Consider the following 25814-nt stretch of genomic DNA (forward strand, 5'->3'; position numbering starts at 1 on the left):
AAAATCAGCCTGGATTATAAATAATGGGCAATACAGAATTCTACAAGTTTTAATTGTTTAAAACAGACAACAACAAAACATCTTCAGTTATGACAACCACAAAAAGTTTTTTTTAAAACACACTATTACTACTTTCAATTGTCTAGCACATTTCCATCTGTTCTACGCAGAATTATATAATGCCCCTTTCTCAATGTTGCCATTAAGCTGTTGGGGTAAGACACAATCGAAAAAAAATGTATAAGGTTGTCTGAGACTGACTTCTAACGAGTGGTATGAAGTATCTGTGTGTCTCAAGCAGTCCTGTGTGAAGACATGAAAATACCTCTGGGCTTACAATATTTCCACAACAATTCACATTCTGTCCCTAATCCTATGAATGAATGAATCTAATGACCCTGATCTGCAGGTAGACCTTTAGTCTGAGAGAGATGGTGAATGAAGGGACCGGCCACTGGCTGGACTGTTACTGTGGACATGCAAGTCTCTCTCTTTCTCCTTGTCTCTACTTTCATGCTTGTGTTTGTGTTTGTGTTTGTGCTTGTGCTTTTTCTTCTTCTTCTTGTGCTCATGATGGTGGTGATGATGATGGTGGCTGTGCTCGCTGCCATGCTTGGATGATAACGATGTCATCTCTTTCGGGACAGGGGGCACTGGTGTGGCAGGCAGAGAAAGCATGGATTGTTCAATAGCGGGAGGCTCTTTACCTTTAAAAAAAAAAAAAAAAAAAACGCATTAGTGTATCTTATACACAAGAGTGTCTTGTACAGTGTTGCACACACCTACCTGGTGTAGAGGGTCTCTCTAACAGATTGAGGTGATGATGAATAAAGGCCTGACTGTCATGAACAGTCTCCATATCAATATCTTCATCTTCATTTGTGTTGAACTACAACAGATCAGAATTACATGTTGATATCGGCACACACACACACACACACACACACACACACACACACACACACACACACACACACACACACACACACACACACACACACACACACACACACACACACACACACACACACACACACACACACACACACACGCGCTGGGAAAACCGCTGTCCTGGTCCTGATGGTTTTCCAACTCTCCCTGCCCCAGTTACAGCTGATTACCTCAATCAATTGTGTTCAGTCAATTAGCTGCTAAAAAAGCTAACTAACACACCTGATGAAGGTGATCAGGAGGGAGAGTTGGAAAACCAGCAGGGACACTGGCCCTAGAGGACCAGGTTTGCCCAACACTGGTCTAGATAGCGAGGAGTTTGACCAGCAGGTGTTGTAGATGTAAAAAGGACCTGCCCCTTCTAGGAAAGTACATCCTGCTCTGAGCCATCTTACATACAGAGCTGAGGAGTTCTTTTTCCACAGTACAGTCCCAGATATTTGTACTCGCTCACAACCTCCAGCTCTTCCTCTTTATTAGTGGGAGGGATGACAGGACTCCCAGATTTCTGAAAGTCTAGTTGTAGGTGTGATGGAGCAGATGTATGATGGCATCATCCACTCCTAGATGGGGTTGATATGCACACGGGAGGGGGTCGCCTGAGGGTTTGACCAGAGAATGCAGGGAGTCCAGGATCAGCCTCTCAAAAGCCTTCATGATGTGAAAAGTCAGAGCCACTGGTCTGTGTTCGTTAAAGACTCTGGGACATGGCGTCTTATTTACTGGTACAAGTCATGACTTTTTTCACCCAAGAGGAACTCCAGCTGCAGGCTCAGGTTAAAGATGTGTTGGAGGACACCACATAGCTGGGGAGCACAGACTTTCAACACCCTTGGGCCTGATTTCATCAGGTCCTGCAGCCTTTGTGGGGTAAGGTTTGCTCTGCTCACTTCTAGCTGCCTCTCTGTCCCCTGACCTGAATACCTTATTATTTTCACTCAGGTCGTCCGGAAAGCAGCAAAAAGTTCTCTCTGATACATGGGTGTCCACACAGAAATTAATATAACTAGTCAGTGTCTTCAAAGCAGCTCTGCAGGGGAATGTGGCCCTCATCTGGACTCTTAATATTCTTGATGTTGGCAGGCTGCCTTTGAATCAGAGGTGTATATTGTGTCAGCAGATGAACTAAATCGTCTTCCAAATTTCTGGGTATAAACATAGTTGTCGGCATGTTGATGGTGCCTTGCGGATGAGTGAAAGTAAAAATCTGAGCCTAAAAACGGACAAAAAAACCTCTCGAACAACATGATCCGAGAGGGTACACCTTAACTACACACTAGATAGAAAATAATTTTAAAAAAATAACAAAAATGGACACCACAAAGAGAAAGCAATCAAAGTTAACTGCAGCAAGGTTTGCACTTACACACACACTGCGCAACTAGTGCAAAAACAAAGTGGTTTACTCTGATCTTGTAGCGCCCTCCTCTTCCATCGTCCTCCTTCGGATGCAGTACTTGCCCTGGCTCTGGAGGGGAGCCCAGCAGGGTCTCAGGCTTCCTCTTTAGGCCCTGAGGGGGCTGACCCACCCCACACACGCCCAAAGAAATTGGATCCGGCTCTTCTTCCACCTGTCAGACACAAGAATACAATGTTTTAAAATGAACATCTTACCAATACTCAACATTTTAAAAACATACACATCCTCTGAGCAATCCTGCTCAGTGGATGTGTATCTTTTTAAAATTTAAAATGAAACTTTGTTGTAGTGCAGGACAAAAGCAGAATGCAACTAGGCAGTCAACACATCATGTGTTGACTGCCTAGTGTGTGATTTTTAACTAGTTTTAGTAGTCAAGATGTACCCTCTCTGATCATGTTATTCCAGAGAGCTTTTTTGTCCGTCAACACATGATGATGTGTGATAATTGTCAGACAGACCAAACCTTCTGAAACTGTGTCTTTCCCAGTGAATGTTCAACAGTAATGGACATACAGTGGGGCAAAAAAGTATTTAGTCAGCCACCAATTGTGCAAGTTCTCCCCTTAAAAAGACGAGAGAGACCTGTCATTTTCATCATAGGTATACCTTAACTATAAAAAAAATGAGAAAAGAAATCCAGAAAATCTTTCTGAATTTTTTAAAGAATTTACTTCCAAATTATGGTGGAAAATAAGTATTTGGTCAATACTGTTGGGGGACCTCGTGTATAAACTGTTATTAACAGAATTATTATTACGGTCCCACATGCTCAAACAAAGGAGGTACTGAAGCCTGCATGTAATGTCTTCATCCTGATAGTTGTGAGTGGGAACAAAGAGATTTTAAGTATGAGTGCCAAAACCAGGCGCCAGGCTGGGGAACCATACCTGGCTCCTCGCTAAGACGTCCGAACTCCCCGCTGATACAAGCGACAAACGGAGGAGGAATTGGACCAAACAATAGGACGTGTGTGACCGAAAACACTGTTATAAAAAGCTGCCGTGACCAAAAACTTGTCCCTTGTTCTCTCCACCTCTTGTCCTCTGTAGAGCCTTGCTCTTCTTCTCTCCATCACCTCTGTCCACCTGGAGCTTCCCTCTGCACCGGCACAACTGGAGCCTCCACCGCAGCCAGCAGCTGAACTAACGTGGACATCGTCACAGAGAACGGGCCTGATCACCCGTCTACTTCCAGCCACCCGGCAGAAAACCGCCAGCTTAACTGCCTCATCCGCTGCTGTCCCAGGTGATCACGATGCGATCACCGCAACATGCACCTGGACCTGACCGCAAGCACGCACGGACACACGCAACGCCGGATCTTTTTACCAGGATTAGGCAGTAAGGCAGAGGCATTCTTTTAAGTCTGAGTAGAGTAGAACTCTTAGGGGATCAGTAATTGTTTTATTGTTTTGTTGTTTTCTTTTCCTGTTGCTAAACACAGGATCTGATCACTGTGTATTTCTGGGTTATTTTTCTCATTATGTCTGTCTTTAGTAGTTGAGGTATACCTCTAATGAAAATTACAGACCTCTCTAATTGCGTATGTTCTCCCACTTAAGATGATGAGTGTTTGACTAAATATATTTTTGCCCTACTGTACAAACCATTTTTATGTAGTAGTTCCTCTGTGTTTATCACTGGAAAATTAAAGTAAAAAAGGAAAGAGGCCTGTAGCAAACTGAAACTATTATACAGTCTATCCTTCACTTAAACTAAACCATTTACAGTCCATGTCAAAATAAAACCCAACAACTCCATACGTACCAGTACTTCCTAACATACATCATCTATTAACATTAAATAAGCGTTGCGACATAACTTACAGCTGAGTAGCTCATGCCAACACCATGGATGCCGATACTGGCGGGCGTGTCTATCATAGCGGCTACACCTATCTCAGGCTTGATGGTTGGGTTGAGCACGGCTTTCTTTTCCTTTAGGTTTAACACAAGGCCAAGTTCTGGTAGCGGGAGGCAGGAGGGCCGAGTCAAGCCAAACAATGTGTAGTACAGATTCATGACATCACAGCGTAGCCGCCAGTCATGGGAGGTACCTTCAATAAACATAGACATAGAGAAACAAAATGAAGATCTTGGTTTTACCCTCCAGAGGTACAGTAGAGATATGGTTCCATTCCTAGAAAAAACATATTATCCTTCCTGAATCAAGGAAAACGAAAATCCTAGGTTTCCCTTCAGCACTGTACCAGGCTGACTAAGAGTCATAGCTGCTGAGATAGTAAGCTCAACACACTTTAAAAAACTATTTTACTAATAAAATTATCACCATAAGAGAAAATATTCATTAGCATCATCCTCAAAATGAAAGAAATCATTGTATAGATGGAGCAACTTGACGACACCTGGCTTACTTAGACATTTCTACCCCATGGATGTTATGGAATTCACTTCAATAATTAAAGCTTCCAAATTGTCCACTTGTCTTTAAGACCCAATCCCAACGAGATTACTCAAAGACATTCTACCTTTAATCAGAATGTTCATATTAGATCAAATGAACCAATCTTTACTAAAAGGCTACATAAACCACACTTTATTAGGGTGGCTGTGGTCAAACCTTTATTGGAAAAAAACTAATCTGGACCCTGGAGAACTAGCCAACTATAGGGCAGTTTTTAATTTACCATTTGTGGACATTGTGTCTAAATCTGTCACATATGGCCACAAGAGGGCAGGTGTCTTTTCGTAGCCCTCACTGCTGTTTAATGTGATGCTAAGCATGTTTATATTACTTTATATTTGTTTTTTGTTTTGTTTTTGTCAAAACTTACTAACCTCCATGGTCTCCTAATTAGGAGACCCTGGGGTTAAAATTAATAAACACCAAAACTATTTTTTCACACATTCTGTATCTCATTAAGATAGAAAAGAGCTGAAGTGATTTGGACATTTTACAAGTGTCCTACAAACTTGCAACAGTGCAAAAAACTGAAATTAAAAGCTGGTGTGCGTGTCTAACCTGAATTCATAAGCTTCCAGAGCTGGTCGACCAAACCCTCATTACACAGAGGAGACTCAGATGTCTTGGTGAATGGTGGATTCTTACACAGCATGCTCAGGATCTGATGTCTGATCAGTCAGAGACAAGGAAAGAAATGAGACTGAATGTGTGCAGAAATCTTCTCTGCAACTGCTTGCACTCATTGCTGCTGTGAAAAAGCTGAAGGTATATATGACATTTAGCCAATCTTTAAGGAGTAAGTACTGATCTTGTGCTCAGAACAATGAACTCTCATTATGACCTACATTTATTTCTGAAAGCCTTATCAGAGTCAGTACGGACAGAGAGAGACACGGGTTCCCACCAACTCCAAAAGGCCAAAATATCATCCAGATGAGTCCCAATTGCCCGCCTTGCTGCCAGACAGCGATGATGGCATCAGGACGCCAACAGATCATCTCCATTCTTAATACCACTCAACAAAGACTAAGCAGAATTGAAAGTAACTGTTTTCTGTCTGACAAGGGTGTTTGTTAATTACCGTTTTGAAATTGATAATGTAATAATGTACCACCTTTTAGAAAATGTAATGAATTACAAAGATTTACAAACACCTAAAAACTTTGGCTAATAATAAAGTGAAAGCTGTACTGTTTGAGAACATGCCAGAAGAGAGCATGGTACAATACAGAAGAGGAAGACAAGAATAATTCTAAGAATAATTAGTGTGACTGAAGCTCCCTTGTTCATGCACAGTAAAACATATTTAAGAAAAACAGACACAGACAGAAAAGGTACATGGGTTTATCTAAGTCAGCTGACCTGACATAATGAATTGGGTCAGTCTGAACCAGGATGAGAAGCCACTGAAGTTCTGTTGCATCTCTTTCAACTGAGGGGAAAAAAAGTTTGGACACATGATTCATGTAATGGAGGAGCCTTAATGTTGAACAGTAGCATGTACATTTTATTAATCTTTCTCCTTAGGCGAAATCTAACTCGAGTTCTCTTATCCCCACAGATGTGGGGATAAGAGAACTCGAGTGACATCTGTCTTGAGAAAGCCTTTCCTGCTTGCTTAAATTTATGTAAACACAGCAGCCAGAAGGGTGTGGGGAACATGGTACCTCTTGTATAGTCAATGACAGCCTCCAGTGCAGCAATGCGAACATCTACAAAGTGACCATACTCAGCATAGGACTTGAACAGGGATGGGTCACTGGGGATATGACCGTTCTTCTGGAGCTGACGGATTGCCTTAAGACAACTGCAAACAAGGCCATCAAAATACAGAAAGGTAACTAATATTATGGCTGTGAACATTTAGTCTTAAACAGCAGTGGGAACTGTCTGCTCGCACACTTAGCTGTCTAATCAGAGTGAAAAAAATATCAATAAAATTACTAAGCCATAATAAAACATTTTTAAAAAGAAAACCTGTATGTACCTGACAGTGATGGTGTTTCTGAAGCTGGGCAGCAGTTTCTCCATGTTGAGGAATCTGGTAATTTCCTCTAATATGAGTCGAACATCAGCGTTCAGATTGTCCACTGTGCGTACTTCATTGTTGATGCTGATGGCCGGTGTCAGTGAGTTGGTCAGTGCTTCAATCAAATCTGCACGGTAGTAGTTATCTGAGAACTGAGAAATTACTTAATTTTAATTAATTTGTGAATTATTATTTGCTGTTACTTTAGGAAAGAGAGAGTAAGATGTGTGTTCTTACTTTGTTTTTTCTGTTGTCGTTATACTTCATAAGGTCAAGTATAAAATTCAGGACATCTTTTGGACAGAGGTTCTGAACATCTCTGAGTAATGCCATGGCAACTGGCATCGTCTGATATAGAAAACAGAAAAAATAAGCTCTGGTGTTATTATTGTGACAGCCATTGCTGTTGTGACAGCTTAAAACAACAACAAATTTATTTTTAGTGCGCGCATACCCACACGATCATGCAGATAAATTATCACTGATCTTCTGCATTACCAGCAATCCCATAGTGGGATACACAACACCAAACAGGCTTCATAATCTTAGCTGGCCTTTATTATTATCACTATTAATGATGGTTGATTAAGGTAGTTATCATGTTGTATGTCACAGCTATTATTAAGTATTATGTGATTATGTGTAATATATATGCATAGGTATATGTACATGAATGTATTTATGTATTAATATTAATTATTAATTAACAGTTAAGAACAGTACTGCCGTTATTTAGTTAATGTGTTTGTTGTTATGTATTTTTTGTGCATAATTATAGTTAGTTGTTTTGCCTTATTGACTTATTTGGTTTCAGCAGCAGATTGTACTATCTCTATTGTAAAGATTTTAATGAACAACTAATAAAACCCCCAAATTCAGTATCTCAGAAACATAGGATATTGTGAAAATGTTCAATATTGAAGACACGTGGTGCCACACTTTAATCAGCTATTTAACTCAAAACACCTGCTAAGGCCTTTAAATGGTTTCTCAGTCTAGTTTTGTAGGCTACACAATCATTGGGAAGACTGCTGACTTGACGGCTGCCCAAAAGACGACCATTGACACCTTGAACAAGGAGGGTACAAAGGGTCATAGCAGAAGAGGCTGCTCTGTGTCCATGCACATTAAGAGAGGCGAAGAGAAGGAAAAGATGTAGTAGAAAAAAGTGGACAACCAATAGTGATAACTGCACCCTGGAAAGGATTGTGAAACAAAACCCATTGAAAGATGTGGGGGAGATTTACAAAGTGTGGACTGAAGCTGGAGTCAGTACTTCAAGAACCGCACAGACATATCGAAGACATGGGTTTCAGCTGTTGCATTCATTGTGTCTTTGAACAACAGACAGCATCAGAAGCGCCTTGCCTGGGCTAAAGACAAAAAGGACTGGACTGCTCCAAAGTTATGTTCTTCAGTCTGAAGGTGGAGCTCCAAAGTTATGTTCTTCATTCTGAAGGTGGAGTCAGATTAACTGGATTTCTTTACAGTAGAAACATTTCACCACCACCAATGCAGGTGCCTTCTTCAGTCTGAAGGAAGTTGGCTGATGGCCACACATTTATTCTTCCCATTTGTGTAGCAATGGGCTCGTTATGAGAACAAAGGGCTGAGGGTAGTGAGTAGGCGTGAACTCTCAAGCTCCTCCTCCATCGCTACAGAGTCGTTGGGTTTGTCCTTTCTTTTAAACTTGTAAATTGGTCTGGATCTTCATTGGAATAGATGAAAGGGCAGCATAATAAATAAGAGACAGACTGTGTCTGAGGCCTGGCTTCCTCCTCTGTTAAGGGAGAGCATGCATTACTTCTCTGTCCAGAATGTGAAATTTGTTATCTTCAAATGAGTAGCACTTTTCATACAGATGGAGATACACCGCTGAAACTGCACCTGATGTGTTGTTTCGTCTGTGCTGGGCCATGTAGTGGCTGTTTGGTTTCACCGATGTACAGCAGAGCACTTCACGACACTGGACTGCATAAACTATGTTGCTCCTTTTATGTTTCAGAGTCTGATCCTACAAATTTCTGTGTATTGGTGGGTTTGAAATACTCAGCTCAACTTTATTTATAAAGCCCTTTAGAAAACAGCCTTGGCTGACCAAAGTGCTGTACACAGCTAGTCAAAAGAAAAACAAGCAATTAAGACAATACTTAAAACAATGAATAATAAATAAGATGACAATAAAAACAAAAGAAAACATACAAAGTTTTCATGCTGAATTAAATGCCAGAGAGTAAAAATAAGTCTTCAAGTAATTTTTAAAAAATGGACAATGGAGGTGCCTGCCTAATGCGCAGTGGTAGGGCATTCCATTAATTGGGTGCTGCAATGGGAAAAGCTCTGTCCCCTCTAGGCTTCCGCCTTGACTTCGGTACTGTCAGGAGGAGGTGGTCAGCTGACCTGAGAGACCAAGAAGGAGCATAGGGGATAAGTAGCTCAGCAAGATAAGTGGGGGCAAGAACGTGTAAAGATTTAAAGACAAATAAAAGCATTTTCAAATGAACTCTAAAATGCACAGGCAACCAGTGGAGAGATGCCAGGATGGGAGTTATGTGGTCCTTTTTTCCCGCCCCAACCATGAGACGAGCAGCTGCATTTTGGACCAGTTGGAGACGTGCAAAGGAGGATTTATTTACATCAAAATACAGTGCATTACAGTAATCCAACCGAGATGTAATAAAGGCATGGATTACTGTTTCAAAGTGCTGCCGTGTTACGAAAGACTTTACTTTAGCCAGCTGCCTAAGGTGGAAAAAGCCACACTTTACAACTGCACTAATTTGACGATCCAATTTAAAATCACAGTCCATCTTAAAACCTAAGTTTGACACAGTCTACTTCTCAAACTGTGCCAAAGGGCCAAGGTGAACCAGGGAGGCCATTTGGACTGATCAAAATCACCTCAGTTCTTGTATGGTTAAACCTTTAAAAACCTAGGGCCATCCACTCCTTAATGTCATCAATTCAAGACAGAAGTGATTTTACGCAGAAGTCATCACTTTTTTTAGTGGCATGTAGATTTGACTGTCATCAGCATAACAATGAAAAGAAATGCCATGCTTCCTTAGGATGGAATCCAGAGGAAGTAGGTAAAGGGAAAAGCGGCACCATGAATGCCTACCAGATTGTCTTAAATAACACACGTGGATTTTGGCTATTTGATGCAATAATGTTAGAAAGATATTCTTTTTTAGCATCTTTAACAGTATTTTGATACTGACCCCAACAACCCTTGGGAGAGACCTGCAGACCATCCTTCTTCCACCTGCGCTCAGCTTTTCGACACTTTTGCCGAGCTTCGCGAGTCCTGCTGCTGAGCCATGGCTCAGATTTAATTTTAGGCAACACAGTTTTTAGTGGGGCCACAGTATCCAGTAGGGTACAACGGGAAGAGTGAAACCAGGAGATACGTTCCTCTGTTGTAACATCAACAGTTGTGCGAGAAGGAGGACAAAGCTGTTTGTCAATGCAACACACATGTATATTAAAATCACCAACAATGGGGAGATTGTCATAGTTTGGCATCATTTCAGCCAAGAATTTAGAAAAATCATTAAAAAAATTCTTTGTTGTATCTGGGAGGTCGGTAGATCACAGCGAACAGTACCAGATCAGACTGACCCACCTCAAATAGAGTCGCCTTGAAGTTGGAAGATACAGGTAAAACGGGCTGTTTTACATTTAAAATCATTTTTAAAAACAGTTGCTGTTCCTCCTCCACGGCTCGATGTCCGCGGGGTGTTAAAGTAGGAACATCCAGCTGGTAGACGTTCGACAAGAACGCTGCATTCATCAGTACCGACCAAAGTCTCTGTCACACAGAGGAAGTCCAATCCATGGGAGCAGAAGAAATCCTTCAGGATAAAAGTTTTGTTGGTCAGCGATATGGCGTTCACAAGTCTGATTCTGACTGGGGCTTGTGGTTTAGAACAGGAGATCCGAGGAAGCGCCCTCAGGTTACGGGGGTTTACTCTGCGCTGGCGGGGCAGAGGAGAGAAGGGCGAGGAGGCCGGAGAATCTCATCACTGCCCGCAACAGGTGTCAGGCGATTGGGGTCCAGGAAACGTCAGGGTACAACAAAGGGACTGTGCAATCCGTGTCCTGCTCGGGAGAAACAAGGGGAGCAAGCCAGGCAAGTCTTCAGCTTCAACTACTGACCACCGCGTTTACTGCGGCGACGTCTTCGCCGAAAGAGAAGAGCCAAGGCCTGTAACAGGTGAGCCTGAATTCCCAACAGGAGCGGCGGCAGAGTTTGTTGTCCATTAGGATCAAATATACAGACATCCTTAACATTTTGTCGAAGATCCAAAAGTAACTGACCATTATAAACCAGCAGAGACTCCGTCTGTAGAGTTCCAAGAGCCAGAAAATAAAAAATAAAAAAACAACAACAGTAATACCGACAGGAGACGAGCAGCCAAAAACACCAGCGCCATCTTCTTGACGTGACAACTCGTAATGGTCATGTTCTGATGTCAGAACAATAAACAATAAACAGGTCATTCTCCAAAACCATTTTAAGCTTTTCTGAAAGCTCAGACTGTTCTGTTGTTCTTCTTCTGGACTGTGATGCTGACCGTCCTGCTGGTGTTGGTCCACTGTGTTTTCTAAGGTCCAAGGTCAATGCAGCCGTATACGAGCAAGCTTTAGAGCACGTCATGCTTCCTGCTGCTGACCAACTTTTTGGAGATGCAGATTTAATTTTCTAACAGGACTTGGCACCTGCACACATTTTAAGGACCATGGTATCTGTAGAGGACAGGTTAAGGGGTGTGGTGGGGGGGTGGGGGTTGTCATGACGCATGGTTGCAAAGTGAAATGGTACTGATGATGGTAATGACTTAAGGTGCATTACCTGCAAGTTTAGTGTTTTGCCAGTTTGTAGTAAGTGGGAGATGGGGAAGGCCTATTTTCGTTGACCGCTGTATTATGTCACTACATTAGGACTACTCTGTGGATTATTGGATGACATACTTGGATGTCATTATTAACAAGTAAAGGAATAAACGGATTTTACATATATTGAACCCAAGTCCGTCAATATTTGTATGGAGCGCGTCAGACAAGCTTCCCTCAATCAGCCACTCAGTGACTCTGCAAATATTAGAACCAGGGAGAGTCGCCAACAGTATCCCTGTTCTTAATTGAAACTCGCCTGAACTGCCTGAACTATGGGGTATTATGAAGAGGAAGATGTGATATGCCAGATCCACCAAAGCAGAAGAGCTGAAGGCCACTATCAGGCTCTCATAAACACCTGAGCAGTGCCACAGACTGATGGACTCCATGCCACACCGCATTCCTGCACTAATTCAGGCAAAAGGAAAAATTTGGGGGTTTCTGTTTGCTGTTAGTTATATATATCCATATATATGGAATTAGTCAAATAAATCCACCTTTGGATGATATTCTAATTAGTAATCTAATATGACCAACACCTGTATATGCTGCTTGTTGAACAAGGACAAAAAAATAATAATTCTAATAGTAATAAGAATGAACTTTACCACAGCTGGCTAAATATATTATTGGTCAAAATGTTAGGAACACAGAGGAAAAGTCAACATTCACAGGGTAGTATGTAGGAAAAAAAGCTTTTCTGCATTATATTAACCACTACACCTGCCATGGCAAGACAATACAGAAGAATACAATTTTTTTTCTAGTCCTTAACTCATATTTGTCATGAACTAAAACCTAGCATGTACCTTTTGCAGGAAGTAGCTCTGGAAGTTCATAAAGTTGTTGGTCTTGACAATGTTGGGACAGCTCTTACAGCAGAACATTCTGGTGAACAGTGATTTCATGGCGGGTGGTCCCTGCCATGTGCTCACCATGGCATTGGCTATCTGTAGGGAAGCACATGGCAGAATAAGTTGTTCCACATCAGCTGGCCATCTGTTACCAATAAAGCAATAAAACAAACCAACATCAAAGCCAACTAAAACAAAAACTATTAACCTGCTTTAACTTTTTGTAGTTTTTTGAGAAATGCTACAAAGGCACAATTTAAAATGTGTTCAATGCAGCAACTTGTGTGACATTTTCCTCTTGCTACCAAACAGTAACACCCTAAACAATTTGTGTGTCTCCTGACATGCTTGTGTCTTTGCGTGTATAGCAGTATTATAAAAGAGCTTCAAGAAAAGTTTATTAAATTACTGGCTTAGGTGGAAGTGAGTAAATAGCAGAAATCCAGTAGGGTCAAATCCAGAGAGTTACTACCTAAGCACATGGTCATCTACTTTTCAAAATGTCTGTCAGATGGAAATCAAATCAGATTTCCCAGCAATGGTTTTGTTTAGTTTTTCTTTTATTTCTAGACAGTATTTAGACAATAATAGTATCACACCATCTTTGGCAACAATCAACCTAACTACAAACCCAAACTCACCCGCGCTAAGCAGAAGCAGGCCTGCATGCGGACTTTGTAGAAACATTGTTCTTGCTCCAGGATGTCAGTTAGAGCAAGTCTGGATGCAGGAGTTGGGAACTTTTCCAGTGCTGAAATAGCCTCTTCCTAGCAGTGGGATCAGGCATAAGTTCAAATGAGAAACATTACATGGATAGTAGGCACGCGCTTAAAGAGCAACATTTAACAAATAACTAAAGGCTGAAAGAAAAAAAAAAATCAGCAGAAAGACAGCTCATTCATACTAGACATTAACGTGACAGTATTTTCTGTAGCTAATCATTTAATTTACAATTGTTCTAACTGACCTGTGCGACTACATCCCTCTCATAACGAAGCTGATACTGCCACATGAAGTCAGCCTGCTCAAATTCCACCTTCCTAAGAATGGACATGTCTGGGTCAATCCGGATCCAGAGGAGGGGTGAGTCAGCACTGATGAAACATGACAGAGACACTGTGGATATGTTTTTAACATTTATCAGTAGACACCTATGAAAACTTTGACACATCTAATTATAACAAGGTGTGGTTGAATGCGACACCCAACAAGGTAGGGCAAATACAACATATTTGTTTGTTATTGTTTAGTGAAAAACATTATGGGCATTTTAAGTAAAAACTTACTCCATGGCTGACAAATCCATGTCAACCTCTTCTCCATTCATCAAAGGGATTTTCTTTTTCTTGTTTCTGGAAAAATAGAGATTTGTCAGCCTGAGCTAAGGGAAGCATAGAGGAGAGAAGATTCATTATTTATTATGTATTATTATTTGTTGTTGTCATTTCTCATAAATAAATAAATCAGTATAAACATAAAAAAGGAACAAATCCGAGAAAACAGCCAAGAGACATGACAGAGATAAACGTTAGCCAATCAATTACCGACAGAAAAGCATAGAGGAAAACTACTTTACTTATGTCCTGATATCACAGGAGAGGTATAGAAAACTTGTATCTGTAAGATCCTATTGCACCACAACAGAAATCAACACGACATAAGCCACGTCCTTGCTTTTCTTTTGGTCTGATGTTGATGAGATGTTAGGCTAAGGAGTGACTAAATATGTATCTAAAGAAAGCCGTGAAAAAGCCTACTGAGACAGATGTCTTTATAGCGGAGGACTCTGAGCGCATCTAACCCCATCACTACTTGATTCGAGATGATGCTTACAGTTGCTGGGTTTTGTGGCAGTAAGCACCAAATTGTGAATATTTGGCAGAGCAGCCTTTAATCCACTTGCATTGGTGCTGAATGGAGGACGTGCGTATATTTTCTAAATGACTGAGACAACACTATTTCTTTTGATGGGACAGGTATGTATTTTCAAATTGATTGGAATGCACCTTTTCACTCAGGTTACCAGTTATTTAGAGCCATTCACCATTTGTCAATTAATGAATGAATGACTGAATGATACATTTTGATTTTGAGCAGATGACGCTATGAGTGATACGCCATCAGTGTTAACCGTGTCAGTCCATGAGTCATAATCTACCATTCACTTGGTAATCCACAAAACATAAACCTACGCAAATGAAAGCCCAGAGCCAACAGCCTTCTTCTATACATACCGCCTGCTTTTAGAGTGGCAGGGAATGTCATGTTTCAGGCTGTTCTCCTCTATTTGCAGCATGTGGTTAAAGGATCCATCCAGTTCCTGCACCGTGACCTTGATTGGACCCTGCATGAAGACAGAAATATATAAAATACACAATGTATGGCCTGTACACCAGCATAAGGTATTCATACTTATAGGAAAGTACAGCCAACAGAACACAATACAATTATAAGCTATATCTTTGTTTGTTTAATAAAGTAAATAGTTAATTTATAAACATTTGTTTTTTGGAAGTCATTAAACTATAAACACAATAAAAAAAACAACATGGGACAATTTAGGGTTGCAATAGACTTAAGTCATAATAAGGTAGGCTCTATAATCACAGCAATGTGTAGTTGGCAGTATTACACAGCTTAGCTGTTTAGGACACCTCTTGCTCTGACTGAATCAAGCCAGTGCTTTGCAAACTTGCTTGGCCCTGATCAGTGTATCAGTGTGTATAAATAAAAACAATTGAGGCACTAAACTGTTATTGAGTCGATGGTAGAAAAGTTGAACCCCTAAAACGATTTATCAGTATTAGTTATCTGTGTGTTACTGCATTCTGCATTGTATTGTATTGCAGCTTGCATGCACTGTCGGACGGCGCAGCCAGCATAGATGTCAATTGAATTTCCCCCTTGTGGGATCAATAAACTTTATCTTATCCTAGTAGTTTTAGGAGATGTTAGGACATCATTGAAGCTCTCTTGCATTTCGATTAAACCTTTAGTGTGCCTTGAGATGACGAGTTGGCACTATATGAATAAAACTGAATGGAAATAATCAAATCGAACTGATAAATGTCCAAGTTATATTTACAAAGCATACAATTACCCTTGCTTATTTTTGGCTACTTGGCATTTTCAGGTTGGATTTGATGTGGTGATATTACAAGTTACTCTAAAAACACATGCCCAGGGCAAGATTTGAACTCCACTTCCCAGATCCAGAGACGAGTGTTTGCACCCTTTGGCCACAGAACACCTGATGGTTTTACCGTCCAACACACAAGCTTAAATGCCTCTGTAAAGTGCATTAATAAAAAGTCGCTGCCTTTACCTGCTCATTGTCAGTCACACCAAGACATTTGTGCTTTATCTGAACAAGCCTCATTTGTTTACCCTCTTTCTGTGCTGCACTCAAGAAGCGTGGATTGAAGCATGTTCAATCCAAGTAATCGGAACCAGTCACAATAATATATTATCTGCGCACCAAGTACGTCAGAGTTGGGGAGCACATGCCATGCAGGCCGCCTACTAAGACACTGCTGATAGCAATTTTAGACTGTTCCATCTGTAAATACAGGTTCACCAACAATGGGCAAAAAGTAGCTAGAGATAATGAATGTATAGGTAAAACTTGATTTAAAAGGAACCCTGGGTATTTAGACCCATTTGCTTTATTAGAAAACTGGAACAGACTATTGAGACAAAATACCATAACTTTGTGAATTCTGTGTTACATTTAGGCAACTTAGAGTAATTGTAATTGAAAAATGCTGGCAAATTAATAACAGTAGGCAGAAGGCACTCACCATTTTCTATTTTAAGATGGAATGTGTCATATTGTCATTCTGCTAAAGTAAGGATTGATCGCAAAGTTCCCATAAAAATGTAACACTAACCACATATTTCTGAGTTCCAGATGATGTGTAGTCCTGACGGATCTCCAACTCCAGTACATTCCTCTTCCTGTTGAAGGCAAAACTGCCAAAGAATTTTACTACACCACTTTGGTCTCTGAACACCACAAGTTAAGACTGCAAACACACAAAATAAATAAACTATGTGAATAAATAAAACATATTTTAGCAACCAAGGGCACCCTAGGGATTATGGTTAGTGTAGTAAAGTGTTTGTGCATTCTAGTTATCTGTATGTTAGATTCAGTGGTTAGGTTTTAGTTATAGCATATTTTCCAGACTATAAGCCGCTACTTTTTCCTGAGCTTTGAACCCTGCATTTTACACAACAGTGATTATGAGCTTCATGCCACTGAACACAGTCAAGAAGTTTACACCGTTCAAATCAGACCAAAGTTGTTGAGTTGTTGCACGAAACACCTGTATGTGATTGAGTTGCTGACCGCGTCAGATAAACAAAGCCGACGGAGCGAATTCTTCTTTCTTTCTGAGTGTTCTGAGGCGTCGATGTAGGTGCATGGAAAACAAATGGTCCTGCTATGCTCTGCGTAGACAGCCACCAAAGCCAACAAGCTGCCTGCTGCTTTCTTTAAGCTGCCTTTTCTCCAGGGATGATTGGGGCAGTATGATGTGTATGGAGCATGAACATTGTATGAAGCATGTATGGAGCATGAACATTGACTGACTCTTGGCTGTAGCTATTAGGCTTAGCTGCACTAGTTAGCCAGCTTAGCACAGTTGGCTAATGGTAGTCCTAAATTCAGAATCATCACAATATGTATAAACATATAAGCTTACATTCACTATTGATGAGGTTAAATTTCATACTAAAGAAATGGTCTGCACTTGTATAAAGTCATTTTACCCTATTCATACTCAAAGCGCTTTGTCACCTTTTGTGCACACATAACTCACACATTCACACACCAGGGCCATAAAATTTGCAATTATTTCGGATATGTTCTTAATCTTCCACTGAAGAAAATTTGGGTTGGGATAATAATTGTGTAAAAGTGTCACAGGTAAAAACCACCAATGGCAAACAACTGTACTTCACAAAAGATACACCCATTGCTTAATGAGTGGGCCAATGTCTTTGCCAGACACATTGGAGATAGATTTGAGGAAAGCATGAGTAGACAAAAGCATCTGGCTCCACATGTGACTCTGGTACTTCTGAGATGAGGCTGTACTTGCCAGACTCAGGAGCTTGTTGAAAACCTAAAGAAGCAGCAAAAGAGAACAAAAGATGAACTGAAAGAAAGAAGTTGTTGACTTCAACTGCTTTCAACCAGGTTACCACAAAAATAGGAAAGGTAATGCTGGCTGTCTTTTACCTGCAACATGAACTCCATGCTGATCCTGTTTTCTATCAACCTCATCACCAGGTGGGCCTTACACTGAAACATCTTGTAGTACTCCCAAGACAATGTATGGGGATGCTTAATAGAAAAGTGAAGGTGGGGAGTAGGGCTATAAAAAAAGAGAGAGTATATAATTGGTTAGTGTATGATATGATTATAATCCAGACAATAACTTGTACAAACTAAACTTCAAGTGACACAACTAAATGTGTGTTGTTAATGTATATGGGTTAAACTGAAACAAAATGTTTTACTTGTCCTTCTCTTTGCCACCACTGAAGGTTGGGTGAAGCAAAACCCCTCCAATCTTAAGTTCATAGTCAACAATCTTATCCAGCTCCTGGCAAACATAAAAACAACACCTTATAGGGATTCAAACCAGTTATTAGTTTTTTTTAAGTCAAGGTCAGAATTGATTTTGATAGGAAAGGATGCTTGCTATAATTTCCTGCCTGGTAATAACATAATTCAAAAGCACAGTCACAATAACGAACAAATTCTCCTGCTTGAGAAGTCTGAACTGGTTCATGTTAAGAATTTATATTAAAAAAAATTTTTGCTCATCCAAGGAGCTGCTGGTTAGTATTATTAATAGCTAATTACTTCTTATTTCACAAATTACTTGGAGCAACCAAGTACCAAATAAACCCTAATGATTTATTTAAACACAAATAAAAACAAGTGCAAATGTAAGTCTTACAGATTTTTCAATTACAGTAAAGCAGTCAATTGTATTTAAAGAAGCATGACAGCACATGGTAATTACTCAGTAAACTAATAATTTAAGCAACTAGTACATTCAGGAATGGAATTAATGATGTAGGCCTATGTATGCGCCACTAAACTGCAACTAGAATCAGTTTATTGGACCACCAGAGGACTACCAGCTCCCAAGCTCAACTAACCCAGTTCCTGGAAAAGGACCTGAAAATAAAATTTTTACCCCTTTGATCCAGTGCCGATACTCATTAACGCCAAAGGTTTTCTTGAGGTAAAGGCCATAGATGTAACCCGAGATTCCCTTTAACACCCACTCATCAGCCCTATAACAAAAAACACATCACGTCACTGGGATGGAAGTTTCTCCATGGGATCCATGGAATGAGGGGGAAAAAAAAAACATAACCTTTACTTGACTCATCTATCTTAAATTAAATTACCTTAAATTAAAAAAAAAAACTTAGATAAACATTAACTTTTTAAATCAAAGAGAGAATCAAGAGTTCACAGAAAAAAATGTAAAAGCCCAGGGACAAACATAAAACACGACCCAGCTCAACAACAAAAACAGACCGAGGCCCTGCATGTGATGTGTAGCTGGAAAGAAAACAGAGTACAGCATGAGAGAAGAAAATGAGGACACCCACAAGTTCCTCATCCTCAGTACTAACAGTCTAACTACTGGATGGCCACAATAATCTTAACTTGTTCTCTACTCTTTCACATATAAATGTGCATTTTTGCAAGGCTGTCACGGATCCATCATACTGTGATTCGTCACTGAGGTCAATTCTGGAATGGCTTCTGGCTCCTATGACAGAAAAGCTTAGCAATACTCTGCCTATATCCCTCAGATGTTTCTGCTTCCATTTGTGTGGCAAATTATATTTGCTGAAGTATACAACTCTTGTGTCAAACAAAGGTGTAATGCGAATGTTAGCTATAGTGCACACATGAACACTAACACTAAAATATACCTAAATAGCATAGTAAGAATGGTGCCTTATCTCAAAACATGCTAGGGAATCACACATTTAATTAATTTAATTGCAGTTGCAGAAAAGGGCATCTCACACGTTAGGGTAGATCCAAAGATCTCTCCAGACAACACCTTTATGGATGGGCTTTACTACAAATCTTACCATGACATCCTAGAGATGAAACAGCCAAAGAACTGGTGAGCCAACGCCTGGGCCAAACATTGGCGAGTTTGTGGGGTCTGGTCAATGACTGTAGCACTGTGGAGCAGGTTGGTACTGAAAGATAGAGGGAAATGTTCTTTTCAGGTGTCTAAGTTACTGGGTAACAGTGTACTGTAAGTGATTGTGCCCTTAAAAAACAACATGTAACATAGCTAACATTTACCATATATCCAGAACACCATAATTACCTGAAGATGCTCATTGATGCATAGGACGACACTTGTACATATGCCTCATCCACAAAAACGGTCTTAAAGCAGGCATAAGGGTAGCGGCAAGTCAGGATCTCCTCATAAAACTCAAAAATTTCATGCAGGTAAGACATGGAGTGTTTGAGCAGGGGCAGCAGCTGTGGCAGACAGAAATGGGTCACCTGTGACATAACAGAGGAAAGCAGAATGTTACAACCATGTTAATGCTATAACCAAGCAAAGCAGACTGCAAAAGGACATTGGCAGCAATTACGTTAAGGCAACAAGTATTCATTTATCAGTTGATTGTTTAATTTGTACAGTAATTCGCTACAATGTGCATCCAATCCTAAAGTGCTGTGAATGTAGCACCCCTAGTGGCCTTATCCGACATTTCATTTGCTGTAAAGTTAGAGAAAGTGGTTGTATCAATAGGACTTCAGTCTCATCCTTCAGCACCTTCCCCTTACAGCAGTATCAGTCATATGTGTTTTTATTAGTTAAGGGACATGTGTGTGTATGTGAAGTAAATGCCATTACTTGCTTATCTACGCTTGTAGACATTTGAGGTTATCGGTGTTTCTCTACAATATGCTGTTGTAATTGCTCATTCTTTAAGCTTAACAATATCAGATGTGGTTGTTTAATAAGAAAAAAGGGTATAATACACATTATTAATAAAAGATACATTCTGTTCCAAAAAAACCTGTGGACAAGCATCTAATGTCTCCAGAGTCGTACTTGATGGGAGGATTTTTATCTGTCTTTGTACAGTGTCGACAGGAAACAGTACAGTGAAGGAATGGCACTTTCTTGGTAAGATGCCATCATATGGGAGATAACAATTACAAGACTGGATGAGAAAACATCTAAACCAGTGCCACACAGAACAAGGTCTTGTGCTACATGCACAGCCAGAAAAAAGCTGAAGTCTCTTGTATCAATGCAAAGCACACAGTGCTACGAGTCTTTTCCAACCACAGCCACCAACACTACTGTCCTTCTAGTAGAGTGAGCAGTGGTCATCACATCCCAGAGCGTGTGAGCAATCAAATCATAAGGATCATAAAGATCTTCTCCACAACATCAATAGAGTCACTTCTTAAGTGATCAAAACCTAGCGGACCACAGTAGCCTGTCACTACCTCACAGTTTTCATCCACTACATGGCTTTCTGGTCATACACTGGTGCGACCAGAAAAGGAAACCCATGGTTGGCGGAGCCAACAACTAATGCTGCTCAGCTGCAGGTTTCTACATTCAAAAGCACAGTGCAGATCCCAGCACTGTTCTACCTGGAAGTCTAAGGTGTTCCATATCTCAACTCAGTCCATATGGCCAGATAATTCCATAAGCTAAACACCTAAAGCTAAAAAGATTTCATGACTGTTTGCATGATTTGAAGTTTTTGCTCCTGTGTCTTCTACGTTAAGTTGTTTAATTCACACTATGACTCAATACAGACAAACAAACCAGCAAAACATATTCCAAACTGTATGCAGCAAAATCATCAACATTTGAACTAACCTCATGCATGTAGGGATCCACAAGAATTTCAAAGGGCCCAACAGCAAGAGAAATGTTAGGTGCTGCTGTAGGGATGGGAAGCATGTAGTGGAAAGTCTTTTTCCTCATGTCATGGGTGTAGATAGTCTCCACCAGATCGCCACAGGATACTGCCACCATAGAAGCATCCACAGTAAACTCTAGCTTCCATGTACATAGTTCTGAGTACGAGTCCACACAGGGGAACCAAAATCTGTGCAAGATGAAAAAAATAACCTAATAAACTGACAAAATAAACAAAAAATGAAATACACAAAATAAGTTTTACTGTTGCATACAATAAATGCAGAAGACTTCGGCAGTCAGCCAAGTTTTAACCCACACAAAATTCCAATTAAAAACACATTACTGATACCTGGAGTTCTGGTAACCAAAGGAAAACATGTGGGCTCCTCTCTCTGCCATACTGCCCTCCACATCAGGAACAACAAAGTGGAGACCTCCTTTTGGCTGATCCAAGGAAAATTCAATGTAGACCTTTAAAACCTTCAAATCTACTGGAGCAATAGACACAGTTGTATGGTTTGAATTGGAACACACATTCTGCTGATTCTAGCACAGTTACTGTGTTGAATTAACTTACCATCTCCTTGTTTCCAGAGCTCAGAGGGAACTTTGATGACCAGTTCCCCATGTCCTGCATCTGGATCCACAGCACTCACTGCTGCTGTATAGGCACTAGAGAAATAGTTGAGATTCCTCCTACACAGATGCACAAAAACATTTACTACAGAACATACACAATAAAGATATGTAGATAAACAAGAAAAAAGTGCTGTATTATAATAATATAATTCTTCAAAGCTAATAAACTAGTAATAAGGTAGCTAACATATAAATACACAACACTGACGGACTTACTGTTTAGACTCTTGGTGACAGACTTCCAAGGTAGGGTCATTGTAAATGAATGGGGCTTCAAGTTCATTGACCCGGACCCTGTAGATGCGGCACTGTTTGCTGTTAAGCTTGATTCTATTCAAGTTGGCTACTGTGGGGAAAATAGTCAGCTCAACATAGCCCTAATGGAAACAAAAAGAAAGCAAGATGCTGATAAAAATTAATGGCAAATGTCATCAGTAGCTGAGGTCATTTTTATTGTGTGGATCAGAACCACACAGTGAACTGCAGCGTTCCAGTCTAGTGCCTCAGGCTCCATCATCACATCAAAGCCTCCCAAAGGTCTAAGTCTTACTTCTACCATTATTCCACTAAGTCACAAAAAATGTTGAATATTTATCCTTACTAAAATTACTTTATAGTGCATATACAAATTAATTAAAATACAAATGCAAAATAAATGATAATCTTTAATTATGGATTATCCACCTTAAACTACAAAACTCACACTTTACATTATTATTAATTTTGATTTAATATTAGCACATTTACTATTATTTATTTACTACTATGTGAAATAAACTAAACAACATTAAACTCTAAACCACTCAAGCTCCTAGTCATAATAGGAAATAAGATAATAATAACAATAATAATAACAATAGTAATAATAATAGTGGCTAACTAAACTGATGGGAGGTTGGTGCCAGGCTCCAGTCAACATTAGATGTGACATTACATACTGTGCGACCTGCTGAAATAGTTTACTAAGTAGTCCTACTCACAATGACGGACTTCCTTTGAAAGTTGATGTTGTTGATGCACACCACCTGCTGGGTCGTAGAAGCAACAGACACCAGGGTAAACATAATGAATGGAAATCTGCATTGGGAATTTATATAGATTCTGCATTCATTCAATATGCAATAATATTTACAAAGGGCGACTATCGCCAGTATGAACATACTACGTAGTTTATTTTGACCTTAAGCATGACAACAAGTTGATTAACACTACAAAAAGTACTTATAATTTAAATGGCCGTGGGCTCTCAAACCCTTTATCTTTCTTTCTGTTCATCTTCGTTAGCTTTCGTGTCCACGCGCCCTATCGTTCCGTGATGTTTCCTTCTTAGCAGTGTTGGGTTCCGTCGCAAACATCACATGCAGCAACTCCAAACGTCTGGCAAACTAAGATAAAGAACAATCTTCTTCTTTGTAACGTTAACAGACCACGAGCTTAGAAGACATTTGCTACAGTCGATACTGGTCCGGCATTAGCAATGATTCTTTATCTTGAGCTTGTCTCGCTTAGGACGGCTTACAGTCGTTTATCGCAACCAAAAAGGACGTGTCCACGAATTTGACTCGGCAATCAATGTCAATCCAAGACAACACATCACCGTATAATTACAGATCTATGTTCGCATTCTCGTATAACTAGGATTCCTCTGTATTCAGCCATTTTGTTAATAACCTTTGACCTCCCGCGTAAAAATGAAACGGCGTATAGGATCCCCTATAGTCTGCGCAGGAGGCTACTTCAATCCACACTCCTCCTGCTCAAGCCACGCCCCTAACTCACAACGGACCAATGGCGCGCTGATACGTATTTTTTTCTTTTTTTCCCTTAACTTTATTTAATGTTTTTTTCCGTAATTCTAACTTTATTGTAATGTTTCTCTTACAAATACAATCAGTCCGGCCTTTTCCCGTCAGGGGTTGCACAGCTATTGGCAGGTTTTCACGTCGGATCCCTTCCTGACACAACACCTCTATTTATCCAGCTCAGGACACCGGCACAGAACTCACTCCTGCCGCTAGATTCTAACCTGCGAGTCACCAGCACAACGCTCTGCAACTGCACAACTGCAAAAATAAATTTTTGCATTAAACATTATTCAGAATTTATGGTTGCATAACTTAACTGTAAACATAAAGTGGTTTCTTAATCACTGTTTATGCAGCCGAACATCCAAGTGCTATTAGGATACTATGTAAAAAGATACATTGCTCTAACTAAATCAAATGAAATTATTAATTTTATATAACCACTTTTGTATTTCTGTGTGTTGCTGCATTTTCCTCACACACAGCTGTTTCCACCCAAATGCAGTCATGCAGGTGGACACACACATATATTAAATCTGAATGATCAGATCACTGCTTTCTATACAAAACAAGCATTCTTCCTCTTTTTTTGACCGACATCATATAACGACCAGTTGAACTTACCTAAACAATTGTTGATTACTTGTTTACTTCTACAAGATAGCTGTGAGTCAAGGAACAAATGTATTTTGGATCAAATCTTCAGTTCAGTTTCTTTGTACTTACTTAACTTACCACTTACTAAAAGTGGTGGAAACTAAAACTTCAACGTTTGACAAACTTCAGTTTTAAAAAAAACATAGAAACTTCTAAGCTGATTTAATTAGAACTGATGAATAAACCAACTCTAAATTTAGTGATTGTAGTATCAAAATAGTAGTAATTGATAATGATAAAATATTAGCATATTACATTGTCTAGGCCTTTAGTGTTCTGTAGTAAGGTTTCAGTGTGATAGTAGTACACCAAACAAATGTATAAATACAACACTTGCATTTTCCTCAAAGCTCAAAGGTCTAAAACTTGTTCTATATAAACAAAAGGTCTGGTTCTTTCAAATACTGCTCAACAATCGGTCTAAATCTGTGCCAGTGAGCACCTATTCTTGCTGACATGATCCATTGTATCAAGATGCGGATTAGACCCCATGATTGTTGCACAAGTGTCTTAGTATGGCCACAATAAAAGGCCAATGTGCAGTTTTACTGTATGGTGGGTCAGTGGTTTTGATCATGTTGTTGAATCTTGCTTCACTTCTTTGATGGTGTGCCACGTTGCTGGATATTGGCAGGAAGTGGATCAAGCTATCGTCTTAAGGAAATAATATAAATAATATTAAGTTGGAAGCTTTTTTTTTTTTTTTTTTTTTTTTTTTTTTTTTTTTTTTGTTCTGTCCAGCAGTTAAGCAAGCAGCATATATTACGCTGAATGCCATATTGTGATGGACAGCTTTGCTTTAACAAGAAGAGTATATATGTATATATAGCATATATATACTCTTCCTGATTTATGGTTTATTTAATGGTTTATTTAGCTAATCCAAAATGTGTGTGATGTTGCTGTGTTGGTGGACAGGTTAGGTTTCTGCTTTAGGGTGTGTATGCGGGAGGGTGGGGGGAGGGGGGGTAAGGGGTGCAACCAGCTGCTGAAACCAAGCAAATCTGTTAAGTAAACAATCGGAGCAAAAAAATAAATAAAAAAAAATAAATAAGAAGCATGGATGTACCTTAGGCTAACACATTCATAACTAAACAATTTTTGTACTGTGGTTTACCTTGGAGATTAATACTAATACCAATAATAGTGCTAAGGTATGTGCACATACTAATACAAA

At 39.9% G+C, this 25814-nt stretch overlaps 1 protein-coding gene across 4 annotated transcripts; it reads right to left on the minus strand.

Annotated features, from left to right (window-relative positions):
- Positions 1 to 35: 35 nt before the first annotated feature.
- On the minus strand, positions 36 to 23894 carry taf2 (TAF2 RNA polymerase II, TATA box binding protein (TBP)-associated factor). 4 transcript variants are annotated; one of them, XM_029129793.3, is made up of 27 exons: positions 23401 to 23891; positions 23156 to 23210; positions 22392 to 22552; positions 22114 to 22232; positions 21886 to 22024; positions 21492 to 21723; positions 19962 to 20146; positions 19714 to 19827; positions 18795 to 18894; positions 18106 to 18191; positions 17825 to 17960; positions 17554 to 17708; positions 16470 to 16584; positions 14814 to 14923; positions 13866 to 13931; positions 13547 to 13673; positions 13221 to 13346; positions 12535 to 12675; positions 7064 to 7174; positions 6785 to 6978; positions 6465 to 6604; positions 6160 to 6229; positions 5356 to 5465; positions 4200 to 4429; positions 2358 to 2522; positions 787 to 889; positions 36 to 707 (listed from the first exon to the last, which is right to left on the minus strand). In XM_029129793.3, exons 1-27 carry the CDS (start codon positions 23448 to 23450, stop codon positions 418 to 420), a joined length of 3630 nt encoding a protein of 1209 aa, XP_028985626.1. In that variant the 5' UTR covers positions 23451 to 23891; the 3' UTR covers positions 36 to 417. The 4 variants fall into 4 exon arrangements, 3 of the variants coding, with proteins under 3 accessions (XP_028985626.1, XP_028985625.1, XP_028985627.1); XM_029129792.3 differs by having other exon boundaries at positions 21886 to 22027; XR_008692782.1 differs by having other exon boundaries at positions 566 to 707; positions 2318 to 2522; positions 21886 to 22027; positions 23401 to 23894.
- Between the last annotated feature and the right edge of the window lie 1920 nt (positions 23895 to 25814).

This window comes from Betta splendens, chromosome 16 (assembly GCF_900634795.4).
Source record: "Betta splendens chromosome 16, fBetSpl5.4, whole genome shotgun sequence".
Lineage (NCBI taxonomy): Eukaryota > Metazoa > Chordata > Actinopteri > Anabantiformes > Osphronemidae > Betta > Betta splendens.

What these genes read in the sequence shown, in the direction of transcription:
- taf2 (XM_029129792.3), bottom strand. Translation starts at nt 23,450, where the DNA reads ATGAACAGAAAGAAAGATAAAGGGTTTGAGAGCCCACGGCCATTTAAA. An exon ending in GCATGGAGTTCATGTTGCAG is followed by an intron (nt 17,709 to 17,824) that starts GTAAAAGACAGC and finishes CTGCTTCTTTAG; the next exon opens with GTTTTCAACAAGCTCCTGAG. An exon ending in AGAAACACCATCACTGTCAG is followed by an intron (nt 6,605 to 6,784) that starts GTACATACAGGT and finishes CCTTGTTTGCAG; the next exon opens with TTGTCTTAAGGCAATCCGTC.